This window comes from Taudactylus pleione, unplaced genomic scaffold (assembly GCF_031769625.1).
Source record: "Taudactylus pleione unplaced genomic scaffold, aTauple2 ptg000173l, whole genome shotgun sequence".
Lineage (NCBI taxonomy): Eukaryota > Metazoa > Chordata > Amphibia > Anura > Myobatrachidae > Taudactylus > Taudactylus pleione.
In genome coordinates this window covers 5,473,184-5,495,433 of record NW_028284575.1, presented here as the reverse complement: position 1 = coordinate 5,495,433, position 22,250 = coordinate 5,473,184, and the positions used below count along the sequence as shown (strand labels likewise).

The window sequence follows — 22,250 nt, the reverse complement described above, 5'->3', positions numbered from 1 at the left end:
TGTGCAGTGTATGTGCATTGTTAGTGTTCTGTATGTGCATTGTATGTTTACTGTATGTGTGCAGTGTATGTGCATTGTATGTTTACTGTATGTGTGTTCTGTATGTGTATTGTATGTGTTATGTATGTGTGCATTGTATGTTTACTGTATGTGTGCAGTGTATGTGCATTGTATGTGTGCATTGTATGTTTACTGTATGTGTGCAGTGTATGTGTATTGTATGTGTTCTGTATGTGCATTGTATGTTTACTGTATGTGTGCAGTGTATGTGCATTGTATGTGTTCTGTATGTGCATTGTATGTTTACTGTATGTGTGCAGTGTATGTGTATTGTATGTGTTCTGTATGTGCATTGTTTGTGTTCTGTATGTGCATTGTTTGTGTTCTGTATGTGCATTGTATGTGTTCTGTATGTACATTGTATGTGTTCTGTATGTGCATTGTATGTGTTCTGTATGTACATTGTATGTGTTCTGTATGTGTATATTGTATGTGTTCTGTATGTGTATTGTATGTGTGCAGTGTATGTGTATTTATGTGTATTGTATGTGTATTGTATGTGTGCAGTGTATGTGTTCTGTATGTGTACTCTATGTGTATTGTATGTGTATTGTATGTGTTCTGTATGTGCATTGTATGTGTTCTGTATGTGTATATTGTATGTACATTGTATGTGTTCTGTATGTGTATTGTATGTGTGCAGTGTATGTGTGTTTTATGTGTGCAGTGTATGTGTTCTGTATGTGTACTCTATGTGTATTGTATGTGTATTGTATGTGTTCTGTATGTGCATTGTTTGTGTTCTGTATGTGCATTTTATGTGTTCTGTATGTGTGCAGTGTATGTGCATTGTTAGTGTTCTGTATGTGCATTGTATGTTTACTGTATGTGTGCAGTGTATGTGCATTGTATGTTTACTGTATGTGTGTTCTGTATGTGTATTGTATGTGTTATGTATGTGTGCATTGTATGTTTACTGTATGTGTGCAGTGTATGTGCATTGTATGTGTGCATTGTATGTTTACTGTATGTGTGCAGTGTATGTGTATTGTATGTGTTCTGTATGTGCATTGTATGTTTACTGTATGTGTGCAGTGTATGTGCATTGTATGTGTTCTGTATGTGCATTGTATGTTTACTGTATGTGTGCAGTGTATGTGTATTGTATGTGTTCTGTATGTGCATTGTTTGTGTTCTGTATGTGCATTGTTTGTGTTCTGTATGTGCATTGTATGTGTTCTGTATGTGTGCAGTGTATGTGCATTGTGCGTGTTCTGTATGTGCATTGTATGTTTACTGTATGTGTGCGATGCGATATACGACCCCACAAGTGCGCGCTCGGTCTGACATCATGCTCATACACTGTGCGATATAGCAGCCAAATTGCATCTATCCCTCGGATCGCACCGTATATGGGCTGTTTTACAGTACAGTACACTACAATGCAGGACAAGGACATGGAGTGGGGTAACCCATCCTAGGATTGCAGTAGCAAACTAATGCTAGCATGTATCAGGTGTAGATCCCCTTCAGTATTTGTACCCTGACGTCATCAGTTACTATCCAACGTCATTCCCTACTATCCACATGGACATAGAGGGGGAAATATAAACCTGTGGTGAGAGAAGTGAGCCCGCAAGGGGACAAGTTTCCTCTTTTGGTGGCCTTTATGGACATGGAACCGCGCACTACTCCCTCACTCCATGTCACTTCCAGGTACAAATACTGAAGGGGATCTATACACTACCGTATCAGGTGGCATCGAGGTAGGCAGGAAAGTGAGCTACTCCAAATAAAGGAGAACTTAATTATAGGGGAACCTTCATGCACCTAGTGTTCGAGTTTCTGTTTTTCTGCCCATTATCCTGCATTGTTCTCTAAGCTGCAGGTATGAAATTAATTGTGGTTAGCATCAATGTCTCACAGCCCTGAGCAGGGCCGTAACTAGGGTAGTGCGGCCGGTGCCATGGCACAGGGCACCGCAGGGCAGGGGGCGCTGTTTGGGCCCGTCACTTTTCCCGTTTATTATCATTCTCACTTGTAGCTTCCTCTTCTTTTATCCCCAGCATCTCCTGGTCTCCCCTATCTCTTCCCTGGCCCTTCCCCATGAGGCCATTCCCCTCTTTCAGGTGCACTATCTTATGTCCCTATTTATCCCCAGCATCTCCTGGCCTCCCCTATCTCTTCCCTGGCCCTTCCCCATGAGGCCATGGCCCTCTCTCAGGTGCACTATATTATGTCCCTATTTATCCCCAGCATCTCCTGGCCTCCCCATCTCTTCCCTGGCCCTTCCCCACGAAGCCGTGGTCCTTTTTCAGGTGCACTATATTATGTCCCTATTTATCCCCAGCATCTCCTGGCCTCCCCTATCTCTTCCCTGGCCCTTCCCCATGAGGTCATGGTCTTCTCTCAGGTGCACTATATTATGTCCCTATTTATCCCCAGCATCTCCTGGCCTCCCCTATCTCTTCCCTGGCCCTTCCCCATGAGGCCATGACCCTCTCTCAGGTGCACTATATTATGTCCCTATTTATCCCCAGCATCTTCTGGTCTTCCCTATCTCTTCCCTGGCCCTTCCCCATGAGACCATGGCCCTTTTTCAGGTGCACTTTCTTATGTCCCTATTTAAAAAATGGAGGACAAATGCTCTCTCTGGCACAGGGCACCAAAAAGTCTAGTTACGACTCTGGCCCTGAGGTCATGAGTTCAATTCCTGACCATGACACTGACTGTGTAGAGTTTACATGTACTTCCTGTGTTTGCATTGGTTTCCTCCAGGTGCTCCGGTTTCCTCTCACACTTCAGAAACATACTGGTTAGTTGGCTTCTGACAAAAAAAATAAATAAAACTACCCCTACTGTAGTCGTATGCGAGCGTATCATCCATTTATTTCAGGACACATGTGAATTACACAGGTTCTGTGGCTGATTAAAACCAAGTGAAATGGAGACTTGAAGCCAGCCAGCCACAGAACCTGTATAATTCATATGTGTCCTGAATTAAAGGGATTATCTGGCAATCCTGTGTAGTAGGGGATATTGGCCCTCATTCAGAGTCAATCGCAAGAAGCGATCGCTCACTCTGAATGAGGGCGGGCACTTCTTGTTTTGAAGTGCCGCCTTCTGGTCGATCGCTAGGCTGTGGGTTACCACCCACAGCTTAGCTTGCGATCAGGGTGATGGTCGCGATGGTCATCACCATCGCGACCATCGGGGCTTACGACCAGACCCTAAGGTTGGGTCTGGGCTCTCGTAAGCCCCAGGGAACTTCCTGCTCTGTTTGAGCAGGAAGTTCCCCACTGACATCATCAATGATGTCAGTGGGGCCGCCCCCAAACGGCAAGCGTTCCGACTGGAACGCCTCCGTTTGGCCGGGCACGCCCCCGGCCCGCCCAGCAAACGGGGCGAGCTGTCACTCAACATCAACAGCTCGTCCCGTCTGCTACGAGACCCCTAGCGAAGGAGCGCCCGTCTCTAGCCGGGTCTCGCGCATGCGCACGACGGGACCGGCTCCGTCGTGCACATGCTCTGTGGGGACCATCAACCCGGTTGCGAGCGCATCGGCGCTTGCGTCCGGGTCTGAATGAGACCCATAGATTGTAAGCTCCGCTGGGACAGGGACTGATGTGAATGACTGAAATACACTCAGTAATGTGCTGGATGCTGTTATATGTGTGTGTTCTTTGGGTGTTGATATTCATGGATCATGGATGTGGCAGGCTGCCAGCAGTTCCAGGAATTCATATCTTTTAGTTTCACTAATGGGGGCAAAGGAGACTTGGGCAAAAAGTTAAGGGAAGTTGCCATTCTTTTTTTTTTTTTTTTTTTTTTTTACCCACAACATGTCAGTGGCACCCTTACCACGTTCCGTAGGGTTGCCATGTCCTATGTGTCAGTGAGTAATGAGTACACCTGTGCACCTGCTGGGTGACCTGGAAAAAGTGAAGTGTGTGGGTTCCTGAGGAGCGAGTTTGAGAACCTCTGATCTAGTTGCATGTTATATACATAACTCCAGAATTTCAGGCCATTTAGACAACAGATCTTCTGCAGAGCAGTAAAAGGTCCCGTTTATATTGAAGGTAATAAACTAAGATGAATGTTCTTTAGGAATCTGTAAATGTTGTAGTAAAAGAAATATTACAGTGCACATTTAAGTGAAGTGTGTACTGATCTGCAATTTACCCTTTGTGCTGTTTTAAAGAAGTTTATGATGTGAGTCAGTATTTATGTACCTATATTAAGCTGCTCCTGCATCTTATTGCTAGAAGGGAATTCACGCAGGTGTCCTAAGGCGCATATACACTACACGATTCGCTCTATGAGGCGTTATATGCACTGGACGATATAATGAACGATAACAATATCGTTATCCTCCAAATTGTTTATTATATTGTCTAGTGCACAGGTTCTCAAACTCGGTCCTCAGGACCCCAAACAGTGCATGTTTTCCAGGTCTCCTCACAGAATCACAATTGAAACAATTAGCTCCACCTGTGAATCTTTTAAAATGTGTCAGTGAGTAATGAATACACCTGTTGGGTGACCTGGAAAACGTGAACTGTGTGGGGTCCTGAGGACCGAGATTGAGAACCACTGGTCTAGTGGATACGAGGCATTACAGCACGGCGAATTCTCAGCCGTGAGATCAGCAAGTTTTTAAATCGTCTGACATTTATGTTCGGTGATGTGTAACTGCTAAAGGTGCATACACACACAATTTTTGAACGATTATCGATAACGATATCGTACATGCGCGTTCACGTTTGTAGTTCAGTCAGACTGACCAACTCAACGATTTCCAGTAAGGGAATATGCAAAAATCGTTTGTAGTTCAAAAAAATCGTTCATTACATTTAGTAAATGAACGATAAACGATTTTCGTTCATTTTTCCCTTGAAAAAAATGAACGAAAATCGTTTACCAAAATCGTTCATTAACTAAATCGTTGTGTGTGTGTGCAGCTTAAGAGTTAATCACATTCTTCTGTGATTGCATCAGCTACATACAATGATGCTGATAGTCTGCCATGGGGACAGTAATACAGGATGTGTTACACAGGATGTCCTGGACGTTTACAGCTAACTTAAATAATAAAGCATCTTACACCATTTCCAGACTGTCACTCTGTGTCATGTTACACTGCATTCTTTGTCGGAATAGAAAGCAAACAGTGGGACTAACCCTGATTTCAGACGTGGACGTAACATCACAAAAGGGGAGATGTAACAAGCCTTGCCAGAAGCAACCAATCACCGGCTGTCATTTCAAAGTCTGTGCTAGAGAAATTACAATTAGAAGCTGATTGGCTGCTCTGGACAACTTCTCCACTATATATCTCTCTGAGGCCAGATGCATGTCCACCAAAGTCTTGTCCATAAACTTGTACCGCTGTATACCATTTGTCTGTGGGAAACGCTCCTTCTCAGTCTGAGACGCCTTCGCTGTCTGCAGAGCCCACCATCGGTGCTGGAGCACTTGGTAAAATATTGATCAGCATATAAACACGTGCACAAAGGTAATTGTGATTTTAGCACATACCCGACCAACCAAAAATACAATCATTTGCATTCGTGGTTCACCACAGGCATCTGTAGAACTGCCTGTGAGTACACGCCCTGACGTGTTAATTCTTATAGTAATGCTTTGGTCTCAAAACTTGAATACTTTGGCCGGGATGCACTAAGGTTGCGGTGACCATTCCGCCAATCACCGCAACCTTACTAATCGCATATGTACTAACATAGGCGATTAGTATCGCAAAGGACAGCTCTTGCGATAAGAGATGCTCTTTGCGAAGCAGCCAACGTCGGGTGACGGGGTCTCCATGGGACCCCACCCTCTCTGAGCCCCGGGAGCTTCCTGCTGGTCACCTGTGCAGGAAGCCCCCGGCTCCTCCTCCTCCCTGCAGCCGGAAGAAGGTTAGGAGGAGGAGGCAGAGGACCCAGCAGGAGCACGGGACGGCAACCATGGAGAGCAGGTGAGTGGGGGCCAGCGCTTGGCGACGGTGGGGCAGCAAGGCGTCGGGTGCGGGGTGCGGTAAGCAGCCCTTTGGCTTCTATAGGATAACGCCGGGTTTTTCTGGTGTTACCCTCCACACCGAAAAAAGGGCGGCCAGGGCTTAGTACATACAGTATGTAAATGCGGTAAAAACCCAGAAAACTGGGTTTTTACAGCATTTTTCCTTTAGTACATACCGGCCTTAGAATGCGCAGTTTACACTTCCTTCACCTATATTATTGGTGTGCTAGAAGAGGGTCGGGATATTCGTTACATGGCACATGCTGTAGTCACCCGTTTGCTGACAGACACCACCAATGCCTCTCATTTAAGGGGAGATGTATCCGACCTTTTGAGAGAGAGAAAATGGAGAAGTCGCCCATAGCAACCATTCGGCTTATAACTGTCATTTTATCTAGCACAGTCTGATGATATTTTTAAACGATTTGCTGATTTCCGACGGTTCGTAACGTCAGATCGTTCAGTGTGTACGCACTATGCGCACTCTCGCGGCTGCGTTAGTCGCATCTTCAGATCTGCCGTACATGCTGCTAAATCTGAAGATTTGACTGACAACCCCCATTCATTTGGATGTGGCAGGGGAACGACATATCGCGTGGTCGTTCACCAGATCGTGTGGTGTGTACGGACAGTACGGTATGTCGTTCCGTCGCGTCGGCCATCGGGACGGTACGCAGGTCGTCTAGTGCGTACCCAGCTTAAGGTTTGATAAATACATCTTCCCCTTAATATAATAACAAGATTCACAGGGATTTGGTTAGCACCCAATACTGGAATCGGACAAGGAAGTTTAGCTTTATTCTCAAGCTAAACATACGCCGTGATTCCTGATCAAACCCCAAATACAGCAAGGAGACCCCCAGCTAGACTCCAACATTTACCATTCAATCTAGTGTAATATTTGAAATCGTATTTGTACATCCATCGCTGTTTCCCTTGCCCTGGCTGAATTAGATTATACTTTCTAGTGTCCAGAGCAAGTCTACTCTTTTCTTTTGGAAACTCCACCATAACTCTACAGATGGCTCAGGAAGGAAAGATCCCAATCGCTGTGTAATGTAGGATGAAACCATCGTCGTTGGGGACATATGCCAATGGGTGAGAGTTTGAGGTGGCTGTCAGATAAATCAAATTCTTATGCAGGAAAAGTCACTTTTTTATAGGCATAGGGGGCACAATAATCTAGCAAGGATACCAGTTTCATAGTCACCTTCCAAAGTTGACCTTAGACATGGGCAGGTGATTTAATTGCCGATTGGAATGAATGCTCCTTCACATTTTGTCATGGCCTGGTCTGACCAAGTCGCCTTCATCTGAAAATCCTCACCAAATTGGCAAAACTTTGGTATGCCCACAACAGCACAAACGCTGAGTACCTGAAACATTTTAAAATCCTCTCCTGGCTCTCTACATCGTTCTGGACACAAAGGAGTTTAGGTCCGTCATTCTATACTTGGCTTCCTGGTCCTTGTTTTGCTTACTAGAGGAAATTAACTCTGATTGCGACATCTAAAGAGTTGTTAGCCTCCGTATAGATTTCGGGGAGGTTTGTGTTACGCTTCCTTGTTCTTGCTATGTTAAAATAGACAATACTGCTTGTATGTTTTATGAAGCAGCAGTAAACTCTCCCCCGCCCTATTCTATCACTGCTGCTAATATGTCTCACGCTCTTTATTATGTTATATTTAAGAGGTCATCGTTCTTGCTTTGACGGCTACAGCAGCTTACCAGTTGTACATGTATCTCACATTTTGGTGCATGGATGTAGGTATTCTGTATTTTGTGAAGATTGTAAGTTTTAAGCTTCCTTTCTGCCTTGTGATAAAGCTGTATGTGGACTATGTGAACCTTTAGTCAAAGCGAAATATCGTTCATGCCTACTCGGAGAATAGATAAGCTATTCAAACAAAATAAATACCTGGGCGTCTTGCCAATGCAATAAGATATCCATAGCCTATCCTCTATAAAAAGAATGATTTCCAGAGTATGGTACAGAAGTGTTCAGCTCTATATCCCCGACACGATGGGGTTTATGTAGTATGGTGCGTCTTGCAGGAGTTCCTGCAGCGGCTGTAGCTCGCAACCCATTACGTATGCCCCGATACCTCCTCAGGATCTACTTCTCACCCTGGCGTTTATTGCACCCGTTGGTGAGGGACTGCACCTACTTTTCCCCTCCACATAATACCTACTCCTGCTTCGACTATCTGTTTCTGGGCCTCAGACACCTACACTTGCTACGGGGAGCCTCCATCGACCCTATCATGTGGCCTAACCTTGCTCCTATTACCTTGAGCTCTCCTTCTCATTCTGTTCCAAGGCTTTTCAAGATCGCCTTGTCCCACTTTTGCTAGATGCCTGTAACGTGATTTCTTGAGCAAACTCACTTCTGCTCACCAAACGGAAGCCTACATTTCTGTGAGACCCAAGGATGGTCCCATTTCTGTGAGACCCAAGCTGTCTCAGCTACTGCCCTCTATCCCTTCTTAGCGTTGATCCTAAACTTTATGTCACGCTTCTGATAGTCCCAGGACAAGAAACCCTTGATAAACACCACCAAGGCCATCTGAATTTTGCATCATGTCTCTAACTCTGGCTTCCCAGCTATTCTGTTGTTGACTGATGGCGAGAAGGCTTTCAACAGTGGATTGAGATTTGATGGCGGGTTTGCTGAGACACATGGGATTGGGCCCTAATTGCTATCATCAAATTCTCTCCCTTTATAGTTCCCCCTCTGCACAGGTCAAAATTAATGGCTCCTCTCTGCCTATTTTGTCAACAGGAATGGCACGAGGCATGATTGCCACCTCTCCCCGGTAATTTATGTACTTTTGCATGGAAGCCCTGGCACGATAAATGAAGTTAAATTCCAACATCTCTGGTTTTCGAGTTGGAGACTGGCAATTTAAGATGGCTCTTTTTGCAAATGACCTTTTGCCCATGGTCGCCAATCCAGTAACCTTCCTCCTGAACTTGATGGATGAGTTTAAACTTTTTTGATGCGCACTCCAATTTTAAAATAAACTACTCAAATTCAATAGTCCTGAACCTTAGAATGGAAGCTTTGGCTGTAGACTGTTTCAAACATGGCTTTCCCTTTATCTGGCATCCCACCCATTTAAAATACTTTTTTACCAGGGACTCGACTTCTTTATTTCAGGCCAAATTCACTCCTCTTTTGTATAATTTGAGGTCCAAACTACAGACTTGGAGGTTTTGAGTGTTCTCTTGGTTTGGGTTTTCTCTCTCAAATACTTTATCTTCTCCAGGTTCTCCGTATACAGATTTCCCCCTAGGTGGTTTTTAGATGTTCAGACACTGATACACAATTTTTTGTGGGGGGATGACCATGTCGGAAACCAGATATTCTTTACAGACATACAAGATGGTGGCATTCAACTCCCTAACATATGTAGCTATTACCCTATTGAGCAAAGTGGCTTGGTATTATGCTCCAGAGGCTCCCCGGTTAAGCCGTGGAAGTGCAAGATTCCAGTAACTATCCTACCTTGGATTCCCACCTTGCCAACAATCCACCATCCTACTATTTATCCTTACCCTCCATGTTTGGAAATCATTACCGACACATAATTCCAACTCTTCACATATTTTCCCGCTCACCTCATTTCTCTTCAATCACTCTTTCCCCCCTAGAGGGATTTAAACATTGTTTGACTGGGGGAATGGTGGATTTAGGTTAAACCCCCAACAGCTGTTGGAGGCCAGGAACATTCATTCCTTTGAAACATTACACACCACATGGGCCCTTGTGTGTATCAACCCGTACACCTAAGCATGCTGTATCTCAAATATATCAGCTCCTCCTTGACAACACAAACACTCACCCTCTAGGGCAGGGGTGGCCAACCAGTCGGATGCAAAGAGCCCCAAAACATCTGTATGTATGTCAAAGAGCCGAGATCATACGTGCTCCGAAGGTGCACATGCAAAAAGGGGCGTGGTCAGCTATGTCACACTCCTGGTATGATGTTTCGTAGGAACATGTAAAAGCGCATGCACACAATCACCGTGGAGGTAACTATAAATGGGAAAGACAAAGCCAGAACAATATAAAAAACATTGAAAAAAACAGATCCACATAAAATACACTGATAAAGCCACATCCACTAAAAAAACCCAAAAACATTCACATAATACAATCCAAAAACCCCATGTGTCACTCCAGCAGCCCCTCATGTGTCCCTCCAGCAGCCCCCCCCATGTGCCACTCCAGTCCAGTCCCCCCCCCCCCACCTGACCAATCAAGTCCAGCCAACTTCTCCCTCACGCAACCCACTCCATGGGCCAGCCCCCCACATGTCACAAATATAAGGAAAAAATAGATTGGCTCTGTCGTCTGTAAACGCATCCTCCTTGCGGCTGCAGGTTCAGTCATAAGTTGAGCACCGCCTCCTGTTTGCGGCGTGACATCAGCACATGGCCCATACTGTACATGCCTGGGGAGTGGAAAATACTGCTGCAACAAAGGACGAGCCTCCTCTGAACAGTTGTCAGCGTCAGTCAGGGGAGCCGCATTAGAACAATGGAAGAGCCGCATGTGGCTGAAGAGCCACAGGTTGGCCACCGCTGCTCTAGGGTTTACCCGTGCTTAGGAACATGATCTTGGTCGGGAGCTTGGAGTTGACGGATGGGATAATGTTTTTAAATTGGCACATGCTTGTTCCCAAAGTACTTGTGCTATGTAGACAGAGGCCCTGATTCAGAGCCGGACGCTCTGACAGAGCGCTCGCTCTGAATCAGGGCCGGTCTTTTTTTATTTTAGAACGGCCTCCTGGCCGCTCGCATAGCTGTGGGTGACCAAGACCATCGCGACCATCGGGCCTGCGACGAGACCCTTGTGGTAGGGTTTCGTTGCCGCAAGCTCCACAGAGATTTCGGCTCTAACAGAGCAGCAATCTCTCCCACTGACATCACTTGTGATGTCAGTGGGGCCGCCCCCAGATGGTAGGCGTTCTCATGGAAACGCCTCCATCTGGGCAGCCACTCCCCCGGCCCGCCCACCAAAGGAGGCGTGCTGTCACTCAACATCGTTAGCACGCCCCCTTTGTAGCGAGACCCGGAGCGACGGTTTGCACGTCGCTATCCGGGTCTCGTGCATGCGCACGACGGAGCCAGCTCCGTCATGTGCATGCGCACTGGGCCACCATTGACCCGCTTGTGAGTGCATAGCGCTCGCGAGCGGGTCTGAATCAGGCCCTCTGCTTTTACAAGTCCAATTTAATGTCTCTACCCCCAGCCCACACCCACTTCTCCTGTTCCTAACATTCCTTTGGTGATCCTGCTCATTGGCACATAATCTTTGGCATCAGGGCAGATAATTTATTGGCTATACAACCTTTACTATCTACTAGTTTTTGTTAAATTATATACTCTACTTTCCAGGATTGGATGACCACCATCCCTTTCCACCCACTGTGCCCTACATGTTCTGCTTCTCTCCATCCACTTTTCCCCTGTATTTGTTTTTTTATTCCATGAATTTTTATTATTTATTTCTTGATTACTGGTTTACTCGATTTTGTCCAGGCCCAATTAAAGCTCTGTCTATTCCTTGTTCTACTCGTCCTTGTCCTGGGCTTATTGCCTCTCCTGACATTTATTTCTTGTTGTTACCTCTGCTTTGCCTTTTTCTGATGTGATGTACCAGTGCAATTGTCTTTAATATTACAATTGTTCTCCTTTTAAGTTTGGAAACCAATAAAAACAGTTGGAATAAAAAACAAAAAGTATGTGGCCACCATTTTGTGCATGAATACAGAGTATTGTTTTTCAAAGAGTATGGGGTATATATACTAAAGTGCAGGTTTTTAGAAGTGGAGATGTTGCATTTGGACACCCCTGCATTTATTGGGATGAAACCAACGCAAGGTGGTCCTGTTGGATGCTGGCCGGGTTTTATGGGGAGGTTATGGTCCCGGTCGGACCTCCTGTTGGTTTACGCTGGGCAGAACTTTGACCCGGGGAGCATGTTCTGTGCCTTCCACTTTATGGATTTGGATGAAAACTTCACAGAGGGGTGGCAATTGGTCTGTGATGCCTTACCTAATAACTTGAAGACTTAAACCTGGGCAACACCGGGTACTAGGGGGTTGAGGTCCCAGCCGGACCTCCCGTTGGGTGGCAATTGGTCTGGGATACCTATCTTAATAACCTGAAGATTTAATCCTGGGCAATTCCGGGTACTTCAGCTAGTGTGATATAATATACATTTTCCAAACGGTATAAAATTACTTCACAGTCCTGCAAAGGAAGGAGAGGGCAGGGAGGGAGCATCTGTGATGGAGCAGAGGGACTGGCACTGCCTCCTGAGCCCGATGGCTCCTGGAAGATTAGCTTCCTGCAGCCGCCGGTGGCCTGAGAGGTCAGCTTGGTGCGGTCACATCTCATGTGACCAGTTAATTATAGTTTGGTTAAACTGGTGCATTAGATCTCCAGGTACACAAAGATATGGTTAATAAGCTTCTGACTCAACCACCATGATGATCCAGGTTGATGTTTGATGATCCAGGTTGATGTTTGGGATACATGCTATATGTCAGATCATTACACCTCAGGAATTCGTTAATGGTCATTTCTCTGTAGAAGGGAGTAAAAGGATGACTTTTAGCGTTGTCGAACTCTAGCCTTAAAAGCACCGAATGGACAACTGTCGTCATACCATCCAGTTACTGTTCTTACCACGAGAGTGTATTGACTCATAGGGGTACATTTACTAAAGTGAGAGTTTTTAGAAGTAGAGATGTTGCCCATAGCAACCAATCAGATTCTGCTTATCATTTAACTAGCACCTTCTAGAAGATAATAGCTAGAATCTGATTGGTTGCTATGGGCAACATCTCCACTTCTAAAAACTCTCACTTTAGTAAATATACCCCATAGAAAGTATCAAGACTGAAAATCCTCCTGTATCTGGACAGTAGGACCATTACTGGTCACCAGGGGTGAAATCACACTAACTGCGCAGTCGTGAGCACTATTCCCATGTAGGCTGAGCGAAGTGGCGTTTTACGGGATTGTGTGCAATGCGGAGTTGTACGTACGCAAAGACGAGCCTGTTTTCCAGCGGACGTCTTGCACAAGGGATACGGCTGGTACAAGAGCGCGCTGATAACAAGGATGACTATGAAGCCAAACGTTTGGATAGCGGCCGGCCAAGCCTCCGAAGTGCGTACCACTCTGTATACAGGCGAATATCCGCTTCTCTATGGGTGCGCGCAATATTAGACTGACTACGGCCGCCTTGCGTTCAACACTGCATCAGCCGCCTTATTGTAATAAAATAGTGTTTTTAAATAAGCCATCTGACATATTACGTCACAGAACAGGAAAATCCCCTGGGACCCAACTCTCCAGGCACTAAATGTACGGTGATTTCCAGTGTTCAGCTTCTTGTAATAGTAGTTACAGCATCCATCTCCCGCCCCCTCCCAGGTTCCTTCAGCTACAGCAATATTCATAGATGGGAGTTTTGCACAGAAATTTACAGGGGTTTCCAAAATACACTGTGGGAACATAGTCTAGAGGTGGGTGGTTGGTGGGTTGGTTTGTGTAAGGGACCTGTTAGACTTAGAACTCATTTACTTTACTGAAGGTCCTGAGAATTGGATCGTAAAGTATTAAACTGTATCTGTCAGCTGGGTTTCCCATGACTGGGTTTGCACATAAACCAGCGCAAGTTGCAACCCGGAAACCAGGATCATTTCATTTGGTGAAGAACCTGTTTTTAGTGCCGTCTTATCGTTATGGATGCATTGAGACGATTTGAAATGAGAGGTATGTATAACGTCTGTTTATATCACTGTAAAGCATGTAAATGCCTGTGGTTGGCTTACATACTAATATGACCCCTCCACATAGCATGTAAGCTCCAATGTTCATCCCTTACTTCCCGTGCTCCTTGTCTTAGAGGTAAGTTTACTGAAGTGAGAGTTTTTACAAGTGTAGATGTTGCCCATAGCAACCAGTCAGATTTTAGCTACTATTTTCTAGAAGGTGCTAGTTAAATGTTAAGTAGAATCTAATTGGTTGCTATGGGCAACATCTCTACTTCTAAAAACTGTCGCTTTAGTAAATATACCCCCTAGTCTCTATCAGCGGCTTTGAAACTGCGTGCTCGCCATTCACTGGGCACAGCCTCGCTGAGGGGAAGATGTATCAAACCTTCCATAGAGATAAAGTGGAGAAGTTCCTCATAGCAACCAATTGGCTTCTAACAGTCATTTCATAGTCAGTGCTAAATAAATGATCATTAGAAGCGTATTGGTTGCTATGGGCAACTTCACTTTATCTCTTTCAAAGCTTTGATACATCTGCCCTTGAGTCTTCTTTTCTTCTAAATGTGAACTTTAAGGCGTTCATGTAGCGTTAGGTATGTCTGTTTTGTTTTGCGCACAATACAACTTACCGTCTTGCACTTGTGCACCAAAAGAACATGCGCGTACATCCGCCTCACTTCCACTCGTCCTGCACTTACAACGCCTGTCACCTGGTGAGGTGGAACACTGGGAGGAGAGGGGCTTGCCAAGTTCCTGGAGAGTCCCTAGTTTAGTGGGGCTCTCCTGACCTCCTAACAGAATCGGCCATTCTCGGTTGCGATTCGCATTGAATGGCGTCGTCCTAGACCCCCTTCCCACCACTGTGAAATGCCATTAATCACTGCTTTGTACAGCAGGGGCTGAGGCCACTGTCACATTTTACAAAGCCCCTTGTGTTAAAATGTTACGCCATGCGCCTCGTCTACTGGGGAGTATTGCCCGCTCCGAGACTCGCCCGTAACGGGGGCACTAAAATAGTATTAATGCCAAGAATGTGTCCTTGGTGCCTATCTTATAGAATAACCATTTCTTAAACATGTTGAATCTTTCCCTGATGGATAGAATACTAAATTATGGGGTAGATGTGTTAAGCCTTGGAGAGAGAGAGAAAGTGGAGAGAGATAAAGTACCAACCAATTAGCTCCTAACTGCCATCTTTCAAACACAGCCTGTAAAATGGAAGGAGATTATTGGTTGGTACACTGGGGTCTAGTTACTAAGCAGTGTTAGGAGAAAGAGTGAAAAGTGATAAGGTGCCAGCCAATCAGCTCCCAACTGTCATCTCACAGGCTGTGGCCCTCATTCAGAGCCGCTCGCTATTTGCAGTCGTTCGTTTTATAAAAAGGGGTGGCTATTCAAATGAACCGTTCGCACTTTGCGGTCTGTTCACGCCCCTAAGTCTGAACGAGCGAGCAAAACTTGCGGTTGTAATTTTGTCCAAAACGCCCCCTTGCCGCTCGCACCATACGTCATGTCCGCTATTTATTAGATTAATCGAGTACATCGTACAGCGTATGAACTGCTCGCTATTCTTGTGGTCGGTTTTTTCAACCGCTATTTTGCGAGCAGTTCTGAGTAAAAAAACCCCAAATGACGCTCTTCCAGGGGTGTGGGGGGCTACCCGGAAATTCAGGAGCCTCCCGCAACAACCGGGAGAAGTAGGTAAGTATGGGAGCACCCCTAGAGATGTCCACTTAAACTAATGTTGGTGGTTGCAGCAAAGTTTGGGGGCGCATGGACTGTTATAGTATGTGATTTTACTTCTTATTTTAACCTGTGAGCAAGGTGAGCGCTTGCGTAGTGGAAAGCGATTGGCTTCTTACAGTCACACCCACGCAGAGATTGGTTGTATGACGCTGAACATTTGCATAAATAATAATCATTTAAAAAAAAACAAAAACCCCAATCATCTGGTATTAATAACATGACTGTGTGTATTTCCCATTCGCGTGAGTGGAAATTTAGACCTTATGCATATATATATATATTTGTCACTGAATGCAGATGTGATCACTAGAGCAAGAATGAATGCTGCAGAGTTTTGTTAAAATCTCCAATTTATTCTCACTTTCACTTTCATTTTGAAGAAAATATCCTGGGTGTCAGTATGAATTCTTGATCTGTGTGTCTGCAGCCGGGATGGAGAGGTGCATGGGATGAGATTTATTGTCAATAATAGTAATAATAGTAATTTAATGACGAGTGTCAAAGAATTGTAATTCAGCAACTGAAACCGTCAAGGAACAAAATACAGCTGTCCGTGTGGACGATCGCCTGGTAACCAGCCGCACTTGGGTGAGTGAGGCCGCGTCTGGGAAAATGTGAACTGAAAACAGATGTGGTTTGCAAGAATGCCATGTTGGGAACAGGCCGGATAGATGTGTGGTATTGCTGTGCTAGAGTTTGCAAGTCTCATGGCAGTGTGCGGTCTCTTTATTTCACCTGTTACTTCCAGCAAAGTATTAAGGGGTCTATTTACTAAGCAGTGTTAGGAGACAGATAGGGGTATTCAATATGGGTGTTTTTTGCGTTAATATCGCACTTTTTATCGTTTTTGCGTTAATATCACTGGTTTTAGTTTTACACCGTATTCAATATCAAAGACTTATCGCAATTTTGAAAAGTCTTTGATAAAAAACGGTGATAACTTTTCACCATTGAATAGGTGTTGAAAAAAAGTCCAGAATTGGGGTTTAGGGGTGCAGGCTTAAAAAAAATAGCCTGCACCCCTGAGATTGACATTTAAAAAAGAACTATGTAAAAAAAAAGTTTTAAAAAAAAATAGGGACACCCCAAAAAATTAAGTTAAAAATTGGGGTGCAAAAAAAAAAAAATGGTAAAAAATTGTTAAACAATAGGCAAATAGGTTCAGGGCTATTCTGCATGTATGCGGCTGGTGTTTTGAAGAATAGATTTATAGCGGCAGGTGCACAAATGCAGAATTTTTAAAAACTTACTTTAGGGACACCAAAAAATGCTAGTACCCATTTTCATGTACCCCAAAATTGATGGGACCACTTAAAAAAACGAAAAAAATAACCTAAGTGCTCTTCTGCAACACTTCTTCAATGTCGGGAAAAAAACACCTGCTGCGGCTATTTAAATCCCTGACTTTCAATTAAAGGCTAAAACGGGGGTACCCATAGTGATCCCCCATGTTTTTACAACTTTAGGGGGGACTTACAATTATTTTAAGGAAAAATTTGGAACTTTACGCAAATCCAACTTCGGAGTTTCCCGTTTTCGGTAATTTCATATTGAATACGGGGATAAGCGGGAGCGCGCACTATACCTTTACGCAGAAAAAAACTCCGATATGAAACGTTAACGGCAGTGAAGTTAACGTTTCATATTGAATACCCCTCAGAGTGAAAAGTGATAAGGTGCCAGCCAATCAGCTCCCAACTGTCATTTTTCAAACACAGCCTGTGAGATGACAGTTGGGAGCTGATTGGCTGGCACCTTATCACTTTCTTATCACTTTTCATTCTGTCACCTAACACTGCTTAGTACATAGACCCCTAAGACTCTTTTTTTTTTTTTTTTATACAGTATGTTGACAGATATTTTTGTACACATTGAATATAGAATAGATAGTTGCTTAAACAATTTTTTGTTCTTCCTCATAGATGCCCACAGATAAACTATTTTACGGTTTCCCGTCACCTTTTTTCCTGAATGCGGACACTGTGGCACTCAGGGATATTGTGATGACCGGCAACTGCGTTTCCAGTAGCGCAATTCTACAGATCGAGGAGGAATTGGACAGCGAGGAGCGAGAGGCTATTTTGTTCGCCTGCCGCGGGATCCTACCGCACACTAATACGCGGGATCTGTTAAGCGAATTGAATGAAAAAACGCAGTATGGATTAGCCGAGGTACTGTACTTGGTGAAAAGATTTGATCTTCTAAAAAAATATCTAAAGAGAACAAGAACCGATGTTGAAAAATTGATGTCAACCCAAAGCAGAATAATTCCGGTCTACAGGTAAACTTTTTTAAAATTGTTGCTGCAAAACCTAGGGTGGTGTAATCAATTTGTTTGTCAGAAAATATATGTGTATTTTTTTGGCTGAACTATAGGTCCCAGCAAGCCCTGTCACACCCAAATTTAATGGCTGCCAGGGAATTCTAGCACTTGGAGAACCACAAGTGTTAGGATGCCCCGGTATGCATGCCCCCTGGGTCCTGCAGTCCTCCTGTACAAAAAAAAAAAAAAAGTGAAAAAATTCTTTATTGAAAATTTACACAATTATATCTCACCTATTTCCAAAATCAAAATAGAGAGGTCAGCGGCCCCCTCCCCACATAACACTTCCCACCTGCCCACTCCTGACGGCCGCTGTATAGCAGGGCAGCCGCAGCAGCACATCATGCAGGGGGCGGGATGTACTAAAGGAAAAATGCAGTAAAAACCCTGTTCTCTGGGTTTTTTACCGCATTTCCATATGTACTAAGCCCTTTTATCGGTGCGGAGGGTAACTGCATAAAAACCTGGCGTTACCCTATAGAAGCCTATGAGCTTCTTACCGCACCCGACACTTCGCCACCGCCTCGCCGCTCCGCCGTCGCCCAGTACTGGTCCCCACTTACCTTAGTGTCCTGGTCGCCGGCTCGCGCTCCGCCTGGGTCCTCCGCCACCTCCTAATGTTCTTCCGGGTGCAGGGAGGAGGAGCCCGGGAACTTCCTGCTGGTGACCTGTGCAGGAAGTTCCCGGGGCTCGGAGGGGGCTCGGTCCCACGGAGACCCCCCTCACCCGGTGTTGGCTGATTCACAAAGGGTTAGTATCGCAAGAGCTGTCCTTTGCGATACTAACCGCATATGTTAGTACATATGTGATTAGTAAGGTTGCGGTGACTGGCGGAATGGTCACCGCAACCTTAGTACATCCCGGCCAGGGGGAGAGAGGGGACTGCTGCTGCTCAGAGGCAGCAGCCTCCCTCTCCAAGCTGCTGTGTGCTGGGCTGCGGAGGGTCCAGGCCGGCTGCTGTTGAGTATCAGCAGTCTCCTCTCTCTCTCCCTGCATCATGTGTCGCACTGATTGCCTCCCCCCCCACCCGCGCTGGTCATATGACACAAGAGCAGAGGGACTTTTGGGTCATAAACCCAGAAGTCCCCTCTTCGCAAAGGACAGTTGTTTTTGTAAGAGTTTGTCCTCTGCGATTGTAATCGCAATTCAAGGTACATACAGGCGTTATTGTCGGCATGTACTGCGATGCGTTGTATATCCCGCCTTAAGCTGTTTATTGGTTACAAATGCAGAGGATTTGTTCTGATTGGTGCAATAGTTCCTGAAATTACGTCATGCTCCCAAGGATGATCAGGGGGGGATTCATGAGTGATGTGATTCCTTCTCCTCCCCCCCCCCCCCCCCCTCCTGTCCACTAGCGCTGGCTGCCCCGGACCCTCCCCAACCTAGCACACAGCGGCTGGGCTGGGGAGCTACGTTGCTGCAGCTTGGCAACAGCGGTCTCTGCTCTCTCCCTGACAAATGTGTATAGCGGCCTGTGGTTGTGGGCTGGAGAGAAATGTGGGGGGGGGGGGGGGAGAGGACGATCGCTCTGAGCCACTGGGGATCGTTTCTTGCATCGCTGCAATTCGCATTACGGGCGGTCTGCAGTGAGGCGATTCATACAACGCCTTTGGAGAGAGATAAAGTGGAAAGAGATAAAGTACCAACCAATCGGCACCTAACTGTTATTTTTTAAACACAGCCTGTAAAGTGACAGGAGCTGATTGGTTAGTGCTTTATCTCGTTTCACTTTATATCTCTCCAAGGTTTGATAAATCTCCCCTTTTACAGCTTTATATTTGCAACCACTATTTCAGTGATATGCAACAGGCAGCCCAAGGGCCACAATGGACCTTCAAGCCTATTGCTTGTGACGGGATCGGGATGAATGACCGCCGGACCTATGGCCGGCGGTTCAGGTCCCGACGCCGGAAGACCGGCACCAGTGAAAATTCCGATGGGTAAGTATACTAACTATACCTAACCCACTCCCCCCCTAACCCTCCCTTAGGGGTGCCTAACCCTAACCCCCCGTAAGTGCCTAAACCTAACCCACTGTAAGTGCCTAACCCTAACCCCCCGTCCCCGCAGCCTAACCCTAACCTCCCCCCGGGGGTGCTTAACCCTAACCCCCCTTCCCCTAGCCTAACCCTCCCGGGGGGTGCCTAACCCTAAGTCCCCCCTGGGAGTCCCTAACCTAATCCTCCAGCCCAACGCGGCTTTCCCACGTCCGCCACCCCGGCTTGCCTTTGTTCGGTATGCCAGGCGTCGGGCTCCCAGCGTACGGATAATGATAGGCGTCGGGATTTCGATGCCTATCATTAGTCCCCTGTCGGGATTGCACAGTCAGGAAGTCGGCGGTCGGCATTTCGACCATTGGCTTCCTGACTGCATACCGCTTGGGACCCCCCCGCGCCAACTCTTTCCTACTTTAAAACTTTCATATGCGTTTGCTATAGCTTGCTTATAATACCAGCTGATTTGTTATTACAGATAGGTGTCTCCTGATTCAGAGTTGGCAATGGAGTAAGATAGAGCCAGTAACTGCATCTAGGTAAAACCATGCTGCACTGCAGGGGGTCAGATGTAATAGTGCAGAGAGATTTAGATTTGGAAGGGTCCAAACTGAATTCTTAATTGCAATATAAAAAAAAACTGTCCAACTGTCCTACCGTCTGGGTCCGGCCCCACTGACATCACTAGTGATGTCAGTGGGAGTGATTTTGGCTCTGATAGAGCCAAAATCACTCCAGGGCTTGCGGCAACGAGACCCTACCGCAAGGGTCTTGTCGCAAGCCCGATGGTTGCGATGATCTTGACCATCGCGGCCATCATCATGGACGCTCGCATAAGCTGTGGGTGGTAACCCACAGCTATGCGAGCGTCCAAGAGGCCGCTCCAATTTTAGGTAGCCCGGCCCTGATTCAGAGCGAGCGCTCTGGTCAGAGCGTCCGGCTCTGAATCAGGCCCTCTGTTCCCAAAACTGAATTAGGCCCATCCCATGATGTGCATACAGTTGCCTATTGCTGCTATAGGAAAAAGAAGAATCCTTTTCTCAGTTTTGTTTTATTTATATTATATTCAGCATCACTTCCCTGCAGGTGAATAATAATTAATGATTAAATATTTGCTTCCTCTTTGCAAACATTAATGTGCTTTGTAAGTTAATGGGAAAACTGCCAGCATTGTGTTTGTGGTTGCTTGGAGCTGCAAAACAAATACATTATAAAGTCTATTTAGTGCAGCTGGGGTAATAACAGACATTACTAGATTTAACCATTACAGCTGCATACACACACAACGATTTAGTAAATGAACTATTTTAGTAAACTTTTTTTTTTCCCTTGAAAAAATCGTTTACTAAAATCGTTCATTTACTAAATGTAATGAACGATTTTCTTGAACTACAAACGATTTTTGCATATTCCCTTAATGAAAATCGTTCAGTTGACAAGTCTGACTGAACTACAAACGTGAACGCGCATGAACGATAATCGTTCATCATTTGAAAAAATCGTTCACTTTCTGAGTCAAACGATTATCGTTAAACGATATCGTTTAACGATAATCGTTCAAAAAATCATTGTGAGTGTATGCAGCTTAACTTTTACCCCTCTGAGATGTTAACATGCACCATTGTGTGGTAATGTGCACCATTGTGTGGTAATATGCATAACATGTACCATTGTGTGGTAATATGCATAACATGCACCATTGTGTGGTAATGTGCACCATTGTGTGGTAATATGCATAACATGTACCATTGTGTGGTAATATGCATAACATGCACCATTGTGTGGTAATGTGCACCATTGTGTGGTAATATGCATAACATGTACCATTGTGTGGTAATATGCATAACATGCACCATTGTGTGGTAATGTGCACCATTGTGTGGTAATATGCATAACATGTACCATTGTGTGGTAATATGCATAACATGCACCATTGTGTGGTAATGTGCACCATTGTGTGGTAATATGATAATGCATAACATGTGCCATTGTGTGGTAATGTGCACCATTGTGTGGTAATGTGCATAACATGCACCATTGTGTGGTAATGTGCACCATTGTGTGGTAATATGCATAACATGCACCATTGTGTGGTAATGTGCACCATTGTGTGGTAATGTGCATAACATGCACCATTGTGTGGTAATATGCATAACATGCACCATTGTGTGGTAATGTGCACCATTGTGTAATAACATGCACCATTGTGTGGTAATGTGCACCATTGTGTGGTAATATGCATAACATGCACCATTGTGTGGTAATATGCATAACATGTACCGTTGTGTGGTAATATGCATAACATGCACCATTCTGTGGTAATGTGCACCATTGTGTGGTAATATGCATAACATGCACCATTGTGTGGTA

General features: G+C 45.3%; 1 protein-coding gene across 2 annotated transcripts in view; it reads left to right on the top strand.

Annotated features, from left to right (window-relative positions):
* The window catches only part of CFLAR (CASP8 and FADD like apoptosis regulator), a 99,961-nt gene that overhangs the window by 51,426 nt on the left and 26,285 nt on the right, over positions 1-22,250 (top strand). For both annotated transcript variants that reach the window (XM_088475501.1, XM_088475502.1), the window contains exon 2: positions 17,483-17,841. In XM_088475501.1, the coding sequence (XP_088331627.1) occupies positions 17,483-17,841 (359 nt within the window). The remainder of the gene's footprint in view (positions 1-17,482; positions 17,842-22,250) is intronic.